The sequence below is a fragment of the Somniosus microcephalus genome, chromosome 10 (assembly GCF_052327205.1).
Source record: "Somniosus microcephalus isolate GS21.2 chromosome 10, FLI_Smic_1.0, whole genome shotgun sequence".
NCBI lineage: Eukaryota > Metazoa > Chordata > Chondrichthyes > Squaliformes > Somniosidae > Somniosus > Somniosus microcephalus.
Window position 1 is genome coordinate 58,184,718 of NC_140996.1, and position 15,825 is coordinate 58,200,542.

General features: G+C 53.2%; 1 protein-coding gene across 1 annotated transcript in view; it reads left to right on the forward strand.

Moving 5' to 3' along the window:
- The window catches only part of LOC147111515 (glypican-5-like), a 1,571,270-nt gene that overhangs the window by 801,461 nt on the left and 753,984 nt on the right, over positions 1–15,825 (forward strand). Inside the window, exon 5 of the mRNA XM_085998559.1 lies at positions 13,871–13,991. Coding sequence (XP_085854685.1) covers positions 13,871–13,991 — 121 coding nt within the window. The remainder of the gene's footprint in view (positions 1–13,870; positions 13,992–15,825) is intronic.

Consider the following 15,825-nt stretch of genomic DNA (forward strand, 5'->3'; position numbering starts at 1 on the left):
GGGAGAGAGGGCCGGGATTGGCCAGAAGGAGGAGGGGCAATGGAGGTCGGCCAATCCGACGGGATGCTGCGAGGGTCTTTAGGCAGCAGTTGACAAGCCTTGACATGTCGGAGGAGCGGTGTTTGGGAAGGCTCCGACTCTTGAGGGACATTGTTACTGATCTGTGCCACCTGCTTGGTCAGGATCTGCAGCCGCGTGAATGGTGCAGAACCTCTCTGTCCGTGATCGCTAAACTGACTGATGGCCTCCATTTTTATGCCAACAGATCCTTTCAGTCAGCCATTGGGGACATTGCGACTGTCACTCAGGTTGCAGTCCACTGTTGCATCCGGCAAGTTACAGATGCCCTTTATAGGCGAAGGCGTCAATTCATGACCTTCCCTCTGACCCTGCACAAGCAGGCGGAGCGCACGCAGGGTATCGCTTCTATTGCGGACTTCCCCATGGTGCAGGGGGCGACTGACAGAACACACGTGGCTTTGAGGGCGCCATGCCATCATCCTTAGGACTTCCGCAACCGCAAGGGGTTCCACTCCCTCAACATGCAGCTGGTCTGTGACCACCGCCAAATCATCATGGCATTTCCTAGGGTGCAGCCACGATGCCTTTATCCTGCGGTTGACCTCAGTTTGTAACCTTTTTGAGGGGCTGGCTCGAAGACGAGGCTGGCTTACTGGGGACAAGGGCTATCCTCTCTGGCCATGGCTGATGACAACACACCGTGTGGCCGACACCCCAGCAGAAGAGCTGATCAGCAGCGGCCATCAGGCGACCAGGCACAGTAAACAGCACACTATTGGTGTTCTCAAAAAGTGTTTCCGATGTCTGGAACATTCGGGGGGATCCCTGCAGTACTCGCCGCAGAAAGTGGGACACATCGTCATCGTCTGCTGCATGCTCCACAACTTGGCGAATCGATGCACCCAGCCAATTCCAGCTGTCCCTCAACGACCAGCAGAGCAGGCGGAGGAGGAGGAGTATGAGGAGTATGAGGAGGAGGAAGAGCAGGCGGAGGAGGAGGGGTATGAGGAGGAGGAGGAGGAGGAAGAGCAGGCGGAGGAGGAGGAGTATGAGGAGGAGGAGGAGGAGGAAGAGCAGGCAGAGGAGGAGGAGTATGAGGAGGAGGAGGAGGAGGAAGAGCAGGTGGAGGAGGAGGATGAGGAGGAGGAGGAGGAAGAGCAGGTGGAGGAGGAGGAGGAGGAGGAAGAGCAGGAGGAGGAGGAGGAGGAAGAGCAGGTGGAGGAGGAGGAGGAGGAGGAAGAGCAGGTGGAGGAGGAGGAGGAGGAGGAAGCGCAGGCGGAGGAGGAGGAAGCGCAGGCGGAGGAGGAGGAGGAGGAGGAGGAAGCGCAGGCGGAGGAGGAGGAGGAGGAGGAAGAGCAGGTGGAGGAGGGGGAGGAGGAAGCGCAGGCGGAGGAGGAGGAGGAGGAGGAGGAAGATGGAAGGGCTGCTGAAAGTGGAAGGGCCATACGTCAGAGGCTCATCAGGACTCGTTTCGAGACCCCTGTGGCGGAATGATGAGAGTCTTAACTCATGCGCACTTTGGATGTTTGACGGCCTCTGAATGCCAGCATCACTGAAAGTAGTCACGTGCACCATGCCACATTGAAACTTCTGTTTATTGGCACAAAAGTCTTTCATTACAGCAAAACAACGTAATGTCAACAGAAACCATAAGTTACAAAATAACTGTGAACTCTTCGGCAAAGCTGCAAAACTCAACAAACCTTCTGCAAATATAACAACAGGTGAGGGTGTCCTTGAATTTGGACAAAGAAACGTCTCAGCACCTCCCTCTACAACTGGCCCCTTGAGGGAGAACGACTTCTCTTTCGCGCCCGGCCCCTTCCCTCCCTGCTGCTCCTACGTAATTGGACCCCAATGGCGGGCTCAAGGCTGGGGGACGCCTGCTGACTGTGTGGAAGCGCAGAAGCCCCTGAGGTACGGCCTGGCCGACCTCTGGGCTTGGAGGGTGCGGACGCAGGATGCTTGATGTGACGATGGCTGGAAGCAGTGTGCCCTGCAGGTGGTGGCAGCTGCAATGCAGACGTCCCAGCGCTGGCATGTGCAATGGTCTCTGCCGAGAGAGGACACCTGCACCATGGTCGGACGACACACTGGCTAGCTGAGGGGAGCGGCTCGGCTCATCCGCCACAATCGCATGCTCCACTGATTCCTGGCCTTGCATGGGACTGGAAGGGCCCGGGGTGATCCTAACTGATGCAGAGAGGGTGGCTGCAGTGAGAGATCGCGTTGCCTCAATCTGGGTGTGGAGGAGCCCAGCAAGTGACTGCATGGCAACAGTGAGGACCTGTGTGCCAGGTGCCAGTGCTTCGGAGAAGCCCTGGACAGTTCTTCCCATTGCATCGGACAAGGCAGGTGCCGACCGCTCCACTGCCTCGGACAAGCCCTGGACAGACCTTTCCAGGGATTGTCCGAAGCCCTGAACAGTTCTTTCCATAGCCGACTCAAAGCCGTGGACAGTCCTCTCCATTGTTGGGCCGAAGCCCTGGATAGTCCTGTCCATTGTTGCCCCGAAGCCCTGGATAGACCTGTCCATTGTTGCCCCGAAGACCTGGAGAGTCCTGTCCATTGTTGCCCCAAAGCCCTGGAGAGTCCTCTCCATTGTTGCCCCAAAGTCCAACATACTCTTAGCCAATGAATCTATTGACTCAGGCATCTTCTCCACTGCAGCCATCAGCTCCGTGTGTCTGACCCGGGCCTGTTTGCTCATTTCAGCCAGGCGACGCACCTTATCTGCACTCTGTGCAGCAGTCATCACTACCTGCCTTGCCCTCCGGGGAGACGGTGGCCGAACTTGCCTATCCCCCTTGCGTTGCTGCATGCCGCTTGGTCCGGCAACTGGTTCATCCTCAGAGCCCCCCCGCCTCCCCTCCAGGGGACTACTATCCCCAGTCTGTAGATGTGTCCGCTCCCCGGATTCTGCAACGGCTGGTCCGGATTCCTCCTGCTCCTCGTCTCCGGTGGCACTGGCACTGGCAGCTTCAGTGCGTTGAGCCCGAGTTGGTGCTGATTCATCTGAAAGTAGGGAGGTGGAAGAGTGGCTTTAGCAAAAGGACAGGTTTGCTGAAAGGCATGCCAGATTGTGGCAAGGCTCTGACATGGCTGCACACTGAGGATGCATGCTGGCGGGACCAACTGGAAGGCAACAGGTGAAAAAGGTGAGAGTCTTACCCTCGCTGTCGGAAATGGGGTCGGCAGATGCAGTGGTCACAGGACCAGACAGACGTCCTCCAGGAATCTGGTGCACTCTCTCCTCCAGATCCGTGAGAGTGACCACTTGTGGAGGTCCGCCACCGGTTCGATGCTGCTCCTTTCGGATCGTCGCCAGCTTGGACTGCAGGGGAAAGAAGGGGAAGTTCTGTAACATGATGCCTTGAGAGATAATCTCATGCCCCCCATGGTGCAAGAGCCCTTACATGAGGCCTTGAGACATCATCGCATGCCCCCCATGGTGAAAGAGCCCTTACATGAGGCCTTGAGACATCTGTCCATGTGTGTGCCCAGAAAGGGCCATGGGTGCTTGCTGACAGATGGCCATTGCGGCATCATTGCAACAGGGTGCCCGAAGTCAGCTGCAGATGGAGGGAATCAGAAGTTTGCTTAACCATCACTCACCCTAACGATCCGTGTGAGGTCGTTGAATTTCTTCCTGCACTGAACAGGGGTCCTGGTCGCCATGCTGCTGGAGTTGACCCTCACAGCAACCTCCCTCCAAGATTGTCGGTAAGCCTTCTGATTCGGCCTCTTGCCATTGTCCGGATACAGGACATCTCGACGGCACTCAACTGCAGCTACCAAATGGTCCAGAGCCTCAGTGCTGAAGCGCTCTGCTCTCTGTCTAACCTTCTCCATGCTGAACAAGTTTCTAACGCCAGAGAAGGGCGAGCGCCGATTCTGAGGCCTACAGGGCGTTGGGTGTTGAAGCTCAGGCTGACTGACCCACCCCTTTAAGAGCCGGCCGGCGCCTGGAAGTCTCGTGGTTTCCCGTAATTGAGATCACCTGCGCTGCGCCCGTCCGCGTCGATATTGAGTAGCGCCTGAACTTTTGCGCCTTAGGAGCACCGTGCAACGGCTGAATTAGCGCCTCAATCCCCTTTGGGGGCGATGCAACCCAATATCTCGCCAGGCAGCGATAAGTTTCGTCTGGCTATAAACTTAGCGCACCGCCAGTTCCAGCGCCTCAAGCGGGGCTATACCCAATTTCTAGGCCATATTGTTTTTAAAAAAAGTTAATTACTTTCTAAATCTTTTATCTAATCTCATTCATTTTCCTACCATTCCCTGTTTTTGCAGGTAGGCCTCGAAGCCTGGGCGTCTGTTGCCAGCCATGCTGGACCCTAGGCAATTGTTTTGTGGCAAGCTCCTCCCACCCCTCACCCCCCCACCCCACCCCCCGCTGGGCCTGATTCCGAACCAGCGGCCAGCCATCTTGGTAAAGGCCGCCTGGGCTCACTGCAACCTCCTCGCGCTTCATTCGGGGGGGGGGGTGGGGCTCGGGAGGGGAGGGGGAGCGGAGAGGGTTACCCCGGCAACCGGGCTCGCCAGCCGCAATCGGCCCCTCAGGCCCAGGCCCGGAGATCAGGAGGCGGAGAGGGGAGGAGGGTTACCAAGGCAACCGGGCCCGGCCAGCCGCAATCGGCCGTCTCAGGCCCAGGCCCGGAGATCATGAGGCGGAGAGAGGAGGAGGGTTACCAAGGCAACCGGGCCCGGCCAGCCACAATCGGCCGTCTCAGGCCCGGTCTCGGGAGGGTGGAGCTTGGGCTCACCGGGGCGCTGCGCTCGGCATGTCAGTGCGTGGGGCGGCACGGAGCTCAGCGGAGCCATCGCCGGCAGTGGGGAGAGGTTCTGCTGGCTCCCCCACTCCCTTTCTCCCCCCCCTCCTTCCCCCACCTCCCCCACCCCTCCCATCTCCCCCACCCCTCCCCTCTCCCCCTCCCCTCCCCTCTCCCCCTCCCTTCCTCTCCCACTGACCCCTCCCCTCCCCTTCCCTCCCTCCCCCCCTCCTCCCCCTCTCCCCTCCTCCCCCTCCCCTTCCTACCCCCCTCCCCTTCCTCCCCCCTCCTCTCCCCTCCCTCCCCTCCTCCCCCTCCCCTTCCTACCCCCTCCCCTTTCTACCCCCTCCCCTTCCTCCCCCCCTCCTCTCCCCTCCCTCCCCTCCTCCCCCCCTCCTCCTTCCTCCCCCCTCCCCCTCCCCTTCCTCCCCCTCCCCCCCTTCCCCTTCCCCCCAGTCGCGGTCTCTCTCCCCCCTTCCCCTTCCCCCCTCCTTCCCTTCCCCCCTCCTCCCCCCTCCTTCCCCCTCCTCCTTCCCGCCCCCTCCTTCCCCCCCCTCCTTCCCCCCCTCCTTCCCTTCCCCCCTTCCTAGTCGCTCTCTCTCTTCCCCCCCAGTCACTCTCTCTCTTCCCCCCCAGTCGCTCTCTCTCTTCCCCCCCAGTCGCTCTCTCTCTTCCCCCCCAGTCGCTCTCTCTCTTCCCCCCCAGTCGCTCTCTCTCTTCCCCCCCAGTCGCTCTCTCTCTTCCCCCCCAGTCGCTCTCTCTCTTCCCCCCAAGTCGCTCTCTCTCTTCCCCCCAAGTCGCTCTCTCTCTTCCACCCCAGTCGCTCTGTCTCTTCCAACAACAACATGCCCTCGAAAAAGCCTCGGCACCGCCGGGCACCCCAGCTTACTATATATTTGGTGACAGCTCCTGGGTTTTGCTATTGAGTCCGCTGATGGCCCGTGTAGGGTTGGAGCATTTTGCATTAAGGCACATCACAACGCTTTTGTTTGTCCATGGACATTTGTCTTGGTCTTGTGTGGGATCCACAAATGGGTGCCAGACTGCCTGGTACTCCCACCTTTGCTGACTGCCATAGGTTCACAGATCTTTCACCCAGATGGTTGCTGTGTGGAGGTTTATGCTCCACCATGGTGCTGGAGGGGGAGTGGGATGGGGAGGCACCATCTTGCAGCTAGCAGTGACAGTGCTCTAGCCTGCATATCACAAAGAGGAATCACTCCCTGGTGAGTGGCTCTTAAAGCACAGGCTCAGATCTGGAGGGACTGTGACTGGAAAAATCACATAAAGGCTGCAGCACAGATGTTGCATGAGAAATCAATAGAAAGAAATTTAAAAGAAGGGGAACATGATCTCTTGGTCAGGAGTTTATTGGTGTAAATGGTGCAGAGGAGAGTTCAATTAAATTTTTAACAACAGCAGACTTTTGAAGAACTCTTGTTGAGAATATGCTGCCAAGCCTTTTAAAAGCAGACTCCGAACTGTGCATATTATTTTATAAGTTGCTAAACTAGAAAACACCAATGTATAAAATTTAAGGAAATGCAACTTTGACTTTTTTCCTGAGATTATTACAACTGTAGCAGAATACAGTTTATTTTAAAAGTATTTACCTGTGGCGGATCGCCACCTAAACGGGCGCAATCCACTTTTCCGTCCGTGGACAATAAATCGGGCACCTTGCCTTTCAGAAGCATGCTGCCTTTAAGGCATGACAAAGGAGCGGGCGTCGCCCTCAGTGTGTACACAAAAGCGCGGGCATCACCCTCATGCGGTTTTTCGGGTTTAGCAGAGAGAAGAGCTGGGGCAGCCATCTCTCAAGAGAATGTAATAAAAAGCCATGTGTTCCTCAGATCGGTTCGGCCTCCATTCATGTTCCGCGGCAGCCTCAGCATTGGTGACCCCGACGCTCAGAACGTATTCCGAGCACTGCAATGGCGGACACGAACGCAGCTTCCGTGAAACTGCCGGAGTTTTGGGAAAACCAGCCCAAAGCCTGGTTCCTCCAAGCTGAGTCCCGATTCCGGCTGCGACACATCACCACAGATGGGACGAAGTATGACTACCTCGTCGCATCACTCGGTAGCTCCACAGTCACGAAGGTCTGGATAGCGCTGCAGAACTCACCAGAGGAGGGCAAGTATGCACATCTTAAGGCCGCGCTCCTTAAAAAATTTATGACCTCGACATACCAGCGAAACTGCCGCCTCCTCGACCTTCCAGGCCTCGGTGACGCCTCACCGTTAGACCTCCTCTCCCACATGCTCTCACTCACCGACGAGAGCCCACCCGGGTCCCTCTTCCGCACGCTGTTCACCCGCCAGCTACCTCCCAGCATCCGCCCAGTGATCGTGGCGTCCGGCCTCACGGACCTAGACGCCCTGGCCGACGAGGCCGACAAGCTGCTGTCCGCTCACTCCAGCCGCGACGTCGCTCCGGACCTGGCAGCCACAGCCTGGGCGCGCCCCTCACCAGCCACCACGCGGCCACAAGGCCCAGCCACGGGGCCCACGGGCCTTCGCGCCCCACAAACCCGGCCTACTGTTACTACCACGCACGGTTCGGCGCCAGGGCACAACGGTGCACACCTCCCTGCTCCTTCAAGTCCGCCCCCGTACCAGCCCCCGCGATGGCCGTGGGCCACGCGGGCTCCCTGCTGTACGTCACGGATGACAAAACCGGCCGCCGGTTCCTGTGCGACACTGGAGCTCAGCACAGCATCATCCCGGCCTCCACCCTCGACATCCAAAAGGGCAAACGAGGACAGGCGCTGGCTGCCGCTAACGGCCCGAACATCCGGACGTACGGCACCCGCACAGTCACCCTCGACCTCGCTGGTTGCCGCTACCGATGGGAGTTCATCACTGCCAAGGTACTCTCCCCTCTCATCGGCGCAGATTTCCTGTGCGCCCACGGCCTACTGGTAGACATCCCTCGACACCGCCTCATGGACATGAACACCATGTCCCCCATCCTGGGTGCCATGGCCCCCCGTCAACCCGCCGACATGGCGTCACAGTGCCACGCCCAGGCCACGGATGACTACTCGGCACTCCTGGCCGAATTCCCGGCCCTCACCAACCCGACCTTCTCCGCGGAGGTCGCCAAACACGGGGTGGAACACTTCATCCCCACCACAGGCCCCCCAGTGTACGCCCACGCCCGCAGGCTGGACCCGGCCAAACTGGAGATCGCGCGGACCGAGTTTGCCACTATGGAACAGCTCGGCATCATCCGCCGCTCCAACAGTCCCTGGGCCTCCCCACTCCACATCGCCCCCAAACCAGGCTGGGGCTGGCGCCCCTACGAGGATTACCGCCGCCTCAACGACGCCACCACCCCTGATCGGTACCCCGTGCCGCACATTCAGGACTTCTCGGCTAGACTGGCTGGCCGCTCAGTCTTTTCCAAAGTCGACCTGGTGCGCAGCTACCACCAAGTCCCCGTCCACCCCGCGGACGTCCCCAAGACGGCCGTAATCACCCCCTTCAGGCTTTTCGAATTCCTGCGGATGCCCTTCGGCCTCAAAAACGCGGCCCAGGCATTCCAACGGCTCATGGACTCGGTCCTTCGGGACCTGAAGTTCCTGTTCGTCTACCTGGACGACATCTTGGTAGCCAGTTCCTCCAAGCAGGAACACCTCGAACACCTTCGCATCCTGTTCGGGCGCCTCAGCGACCACGGGCTCATCCTCAGCCCAGCCAAGTGCCAGTTCGGCCTGGACAAGATCGACTTCCTCGGCCACCACATCACCCATGCTGGGGCCATTCCCCTGCCCACCAAGGTGCAGGCCGTCCAGCAATTTCCCCGCCCCACCACCATCAAAGGACTCCAGGAGTTCCTCGGGATGGTGAATTTCTACAACCGCTTCATCCCCAAAGCGGCGTCCCTCATGAGGCCCCTGTATGAAGCCCTCCGGGGCAGGAGTGGCAAGATGGCAGTCGAATGGATGGCAGACGTATCAGCCGCCTTCAACTCCACCAAGACCGCGCTCGCCGACGCCACCCTGCTCGCGCACCCACGGCCCAATGCCAGAGTAGCGCTCACCACGGACGCCTCCGACCACGCGGTCGGCGCCGTGTACGAGCAGTGGGTCAATGGCGCCTGGCAACCACTTGCCTTCTTCAGCTGCCAACTACGCCCCCCGGAGGTCAAGTACAGCACCTTCGACCGCAAGCTCCTCGCGCTGTACCTGGCAGTCCGCCATTTTCGGTTTTTGCTGGAGGGCCACCCCTTCACTGCGTTTGTCGACCACAAACCCCTGACATTCGCAATGGCAAAGACAACCGACCCCTGGTCCGCCAGGCAGCAGCGCCAGCTCGCGGCAGTGTCCGAGTTCACCACGGACATCCAACACGTCCCCGGCTGAGACAACGTGGTAGCCGTCTGCCTCTCCTGCCCCGCCATCCACGCCGCACACCTGGCAGTCGACTACGCTCAACTCGCAGCAGACCAGCTCACGGACCCTGATCTGCTCTCCGCACCTACCAACCTACCAGGGCTACGCCTGGCCGACGTCGCCTGCGGCCCGACCGCAGTCACGGTGAAGTGCGACATATCCCTATCTCAACCTCGGCCCGTTGTCCCAGCGTCCTGGCGCCGCCGGGTATTCGAGATTCTCCACAACCTCTCCCACCCCGGCGCCCGCGCATCCATCAAATTGGTAGCCAACCGCTTTGTCTGGCGCGGCCTTCGCAAGGATGTGCGTACTTGGGCCAACTCCTGCCTAGCCTGCCAACGGGCCAAGGTGCAGCAACACACGAAAGCACCCCTCGAGGAGTTCACCGTCCCTTCACGTAGATTCGACCACATCCACGTGGACATCGTCGGGCCCCTGCCGCCGTCGCAAGGCCACACGCACTTGCTGACGATCGTCGACCGCACCACGCGCTGGCCCGAGGCAATTCCACTGACCTCTACCACCACCGCCGACATCGCCAGAGCCTTCGTCAGCACCTGGGTCGCACGGTTCGGCGTCCCCTCCGACATGACGTCGGACAGAGGTCCGCAATTTACCTCTGCACTCTGGACCGCCATCGCACGCAATCTCGGGGTGACCATTCACCGCACCACAGCGTACCACCCCCAAGCCAACGGACTGTGTGAGCGGTTCCACAGATCCTTGAAGGCATCTCTTCGAGCCAGCCTCCAGGACGGCGCCTGGACCGACCGACTCCCGTGGGTCCTCCTCGGCCTGCGCTCCGCGGTTAAAGAAGACCTCCACGCATCGGCAGCAGAGCTCGTGTACGGCCAGCCGCTGCGCGTACCCGGCGAGTTCCTGCCCACCGCCACGACACCCTGGTCAGCCGACCAGCAACGCCACGACTTCGCCTCACCGGCGCTACAGTTCGCCCCGGTGCCCATTGCCCGGCACGGCGAATCCACCTCACACGTCCCGCTAAGCCTGCACCAGGCACGGTTCATTTTCGTCTGGCACGACGCCCACCGCGGACCCCTTCAACCCCCGTACGACGGGCCCTACAAAGTGCTACAGGCTGGGGACAAATTTTTTGCCCTACAAGTGGGCGACAGGACTGAAAAAGTGTCGGTTGACCGACTCAAGCCAGCACACTCGGAGCCCGGTGAGCAGGTCCCAGTAGCTCGTCCACCGCCACGCGGCCGACCTGCCCTCAAGCCAGTACACCCGGCTGCTCCATGCCGGGCCGTTCCACGTCCACCGGCGTCCTACAAGAGCCGCTCCGGCCGGCCCATCAGACCGCCGCACCGTCTCGTCCACACCTCCTAAGCGGATTCTGGGGGGAGCTGTGTGGCGGATCGCCACCTAAACAGGCGCAATCCACTTTTCCGTCCGTGGACAATAAATCGGGCACCTTGCCTTTAAGAAGCATGCTGCCTTTAAGGCATGACAAAGGAGCGGGCGTCGCCCTCAGTGTGTACACAAAAGCGCGGGCGTCGCCCTCATGCGGTTTTTCGGGTTTAGCAGAGAGAAGAGCTGGGGCAGCCATCTCTCAAGAGAATGTAATAAAAAGCCATGTGTTCCTCAGATCGGTTCGGCCTCCATTCGTGTTCCGCGGCAGCCTCAACATACCTCTTATAATGTTTGACTGACCAGGGGGGAGATTGATGCATCTCACTGGAAGCAGTTTTCACTCCAATTACATAATCTGAGCTCCCCATAGTTACCAGTTATCTCAGCAGCTGTTTACTGTACGGGTTATAGCTCACCGCCGCTTTCTCCCGCCTCGCTGCGCTGTCAACGGCAGCACGCATGGGTGCTTTTGGAGAGGGCAGTAAAAAGAGGGCGAGCTCCAAAATGGATGAGCGTGCATCAATTCGGTCTTTACTTGCCGCGAGTGCAGGCAATGGCAGTGCTGCCGACCTGCTGAAAATGGCAGTGGGCGGATGTGAGGTGGCTGCCATTTTTTTCAACAAAGTGGGCCTTAACCACCAGGGCTAACGCCTCCAATCTCTAGGCCAGGGTTGTGTTGTAACATTCGATGATGGGACCTGTTTACCCTAATGACCTTTGACCCTGAGCACTGGAGAAATATCTAAGTAAACCCTAAAAACATGACAGTCAGTTCTATCCCTGCTGTGTTTTATATATGAGTGTATATCTCAGGTCTCAAATTTAAGGGGAACCGAGGAATGAATTGCCTCAATTCAGAAGTAGAAACTTCCATAACCTACCTTTTGCAAAAATGAATTTAGCTTCTGTCCAAATTAGCAATATACATTGGTCCCCCCCTTCAAAAATGAGTCATGTCACCCCTTTCCCCATTTCCTCTCCGTGCCCCCCCCCCCCCAAGTGAGGAACCCAGAAAGTTATTCTTAGCTCCCGCTGAAAAGTCAATAACATTTTCTTTTTCTATTTTTTTCTCTTCCTTAATCTTAAATATACTCCAGTTTTAACATACAGTGTGATGGAAATTAGTTCCCCTTCTGGACATGGTTTTGTCATTAACCTGAAGTGATGCATTGCTGTGGTTGCATAGGAAAAAAATGAGGACAGATGGCGAGTCCATTATTCTTTTAAAAAGAAATTCATCATTTCAGGCAGAACTAAAATCTGTTAAGGGTCGATCGCTACAGTTGCTGGAATTGCATTGTTTTGAAGTTGTTGGGCTCACTGTGGAACAGCTCCGCTGAGGATCTGTACATTCTATTAGCTCACCTTGCTTTGCATTAAAGTGCAGCAAAGTGACTAATGACTTTTGAATAGCATATAATGGGAATGTTCTTTTGAAAATCAATATAAAATTATAGTCCTTGATAGTGCTGAATGCGTGGAGAACATCCTGTGCATTTGAAAAAAGACCTTTAGGGAAGAAGGCTCACCTTATCCAGCAAGCTGCCAGATGGCAAGTTGAAAGCAATTCAAGAATGTTTGCACAAGTTGTTTCAATTGGTACAGCGAGAACACAGACATTACATTTTAACAGTATGACTGATAGGCCACTAATTAAAGGCTTCCTCTTCCGTGACCTATCATAAATTTAATGTCTTCAAGTAAATGTTGTCATGCAGAGTTAAAGACTTGAACTTACAGCCATATAGTTTTGTTAGTGTTGATTAATGTGTACTAATTTAAATCCGTGTGTTTTTGAATTCCATCCTCTGTCACACTTCTGTAATGTTAACATTTCATTTTCATTTGAATTTCATAAACATTTTCAGTTATATGGCAATTTAAATCAAATTTCACAACTTAGCCTGTTTTCAAATAATATAGATAATTGCTATTCATGATTGACATTTATGGTCAGCAATAGTGACATGGGCGCAAATCCATTTAAAAGTATATAGTTGTGTGTATTTTAAGAGTTATATATGTCAAAATAGATTACCATTATAAACCAATATGAGTGATTGTCAATCCCATTGGGATATGCTGGGAGGCCTGTGTCTAACATCTTATATGGATGAACAAGTTGCTGAATAGCTATGTTTTATGATGATTCATGTTTTATGATGATTCAATGTTTGAATTTATGATTATTGTAGACTCTAACGTTCATATTTAATGACATTGTTTAGGACTGATGATTTCATGATAAAAATGTTGTACATTTGTATCCATATGTACAAATTATATAACATGTTTATGCTTTCTTAGAGGATTGTATTTTGGGAATTCCTTATGGTATTATTAGAATTTGAAGTGCTTGATCAACAGTTTTAAAGGTTTACCAGATGCACGTTACTTGGAATCCGGAATGTGAAACTGTTGCTTTGTCCAGTGGTATTAAATATATTTATTAATGTGAAAGGTGTATATAGTTTTCTCACTGTGAGATAGAGTTAAACTGCAGCTCTTTGAGAAACTGCAGTGTTAGTTCCGTATGCCAACTTTGCCAAAAAATAGAATTGAAAAAAATGTTCTTTGGGCAATTTGGAAATTCCCTTCATACATTGTGACAGCACACAAAGAACACAAATCTAGAAAATAGCATTTCAATTTTGTCTATCGCTTCAACAAATAAAAAGACAAACCGAAACACTTTGTTTATATTACTGGAGAATGTTTTTGCCCACCAGCATACTGCCAGCAGTCTATCACTTCCACCTTCCTGCACAATCATTCAGTTGCACAGCTCAGATGTCCAGGAGCCTGTTTCAGTTGATTTCCCCCCCCACCAGCTATCTTGATTCATGTAACGCTTTCCATAAAAATGCAGTGGTTCTTGTCCGCTCTCTGTAAAATTCCTGATCTAATCAAAACCATTTCAAGTAGCCTGTTGTAGCTTAAATCAAACTTTGGTGAAGAAGCCATGCTTTTTGTCTTTCTCATCCTAAATACCAGGACACATACTTCTTCAATAAGGGTAAAGGATCAACTAAACAGATTATACACCATCATTTTAGGTATTCATTAATTAGTTGGCTGCATGTTTTCTTCTAACTCAAATGACTGAGTTCTACATATATTCTACATAGCATCATGGATCACTGCAGTAGTTAACTCCAATGTTCAATAAAGCTGCAATTAAAATTTGGTCTTAAAAACTTGAAATTAATGTATTGCCGCACCCACATTTCTAATTGTGTGTTGAATGATTTAATTGTCTAATTAAATGCTGCATTTAAACTGAACAATTCTTTTTTATTGATTTCAGTTATACACATCAAGTAGTTGGCAATGGCATCAAAGCCCAGTCGAGCAACCCAGAGGTGAAAGTGAAAGGAACTGACCCAGTCATAAATCAGATCATTGATAAACTGAAGCACATCAATCAGGTAAGCAAGACTGTCCCAATGTGACAAGGCACTGCAATGCAGTGATCCAAAGCTCATACAGCTGCATACACTATATCTGGAAAAGGGTTGAAGAATGCATGAAATAAAGAGAAAATATATATTTTTAATTCTTTTTGTCCATGGGTATAGGAAATATATGAATGCAAAAGCTGAGGATGGTAAACCTTCATTAAAAGTATGGATCTAATTATTCCTCTATTAAACTGACATCTGATACTGTTTAAGTCTGGTAGACCCACAGAACTAAGTTCATTCTCTCACGTATGGACCATAAAATGTAATGGTATAATTTTTCTGATGAGTGCTGCTCTGGAATCTGTGATCAACCAAGAAACAACTAACTCTGCTGGGGCACCTCTTCTCTCTTAGCTCACTTTTCTTTGGTCTTCCTCGGCACAAGAGCACAAGCTAATTACAGATGGGAAGGTCATTTGGCCCATCTTTATTTATCCATCCAGACAGGTCCTAATATCCCCTACCCCCTCCCCCCCCCACATTGTAGCATCTAATTGTTTCTGAAATGATTCCAGGGTTTCTGCAGCCACTGTTCTATCTGGAAGTCCGTTCCACATGTTGATCACTTTTGTGTGAAGAAGAATTTCATGTCAGTCCTAAAATTACCTTTTACTAGTTTGATCCTGTATTTTGTACTTCTACTCAAAACAGTTTAATTTAAAGTAGTATAATAAACTAATTTTTTCCTTTATACCTTTAACAATCTTATATACCTAAAAGCCCAAGTTTCTCCTGCCTTTCCTCATAACTCAGATACCTGACATGAGGAATTAGGCTCATGGCTCTTCTTTGCACTTCTTACAGCACTTGAATGTCTCTTGTTTTTTGGCAAACAAAATTAGATGTAATATGCAAGGTGCCCTCTGACCATAGCACTATATACTTTCATCATTACCTCCTTTGACTCATATTCTGCTGTTTTCGCAGTGTAGCTCAACATTCTACTTGCTTTTGTTTCTTTACTGGTCACATTACTGTCGTCTTTTGCCTTGCACCATCATCCCTTTTGTCATTCAATCACTCCTGCCTTCCACCCTATTGCAGACCTACCCTTTTGTTCTTTCCTCCCCTCCCTCTTTCCCTGCCTCTGTATTAGCTTAAAACCGATTACATTGCTAACATTTTCTAGTTCTGACGAGAGGTCACCGACTTCAAACATTAACTCCGTTTCTCTCTCCACAGATGCTGCCTGACCTGCTGAGTATTTCCAGCACTTTCTGTTTTTATTCTATTTGCTTTATTGATTGCTGCTGTGCCTTGGCTGGATGTATTTAGCACTAAGTCCACTGTGTCTCCTAGGTCTCTTTCAACTTCAACCGTAGCTGTTTCAGCACGATTCATGAAGTATATGCGTTGTCTATTTCTTCTTCCTCTGCGTATCAATTTCCACTTGCCTGCATTAACTTTCGTCTCCCATTGTTCTGTCCACTTGCATATTTTGTACAACCGATTCTGTAATTCCTGAGATGCCTCCTCTCATTCCAGCGCCCCTCCTAGTTTGGTATCATCTGCAAATTTGATCACTTTCCATTGAGTTTAAGGCCCTGATTTTCGGCTTGTGTGGGGAATGGTTGGATTTCCCCGAATGTGGGGTTTCTGACACACATAAAAAAGTGTCAGCCAGCTCCACGCAATTTTCCCTCAAGTGGCCAATTAATTCCCAGCATGTGGGAAGCCTTGCTAATTGTCCAATTTGAGTCAGAAATCCCCACAGTATGATGTCATCATTTGTGGTGCTTTCAAGGTCCATAGCAAGTACTGCATCCTCTGAAGGTTTCCAAACGAACCATACAGGATG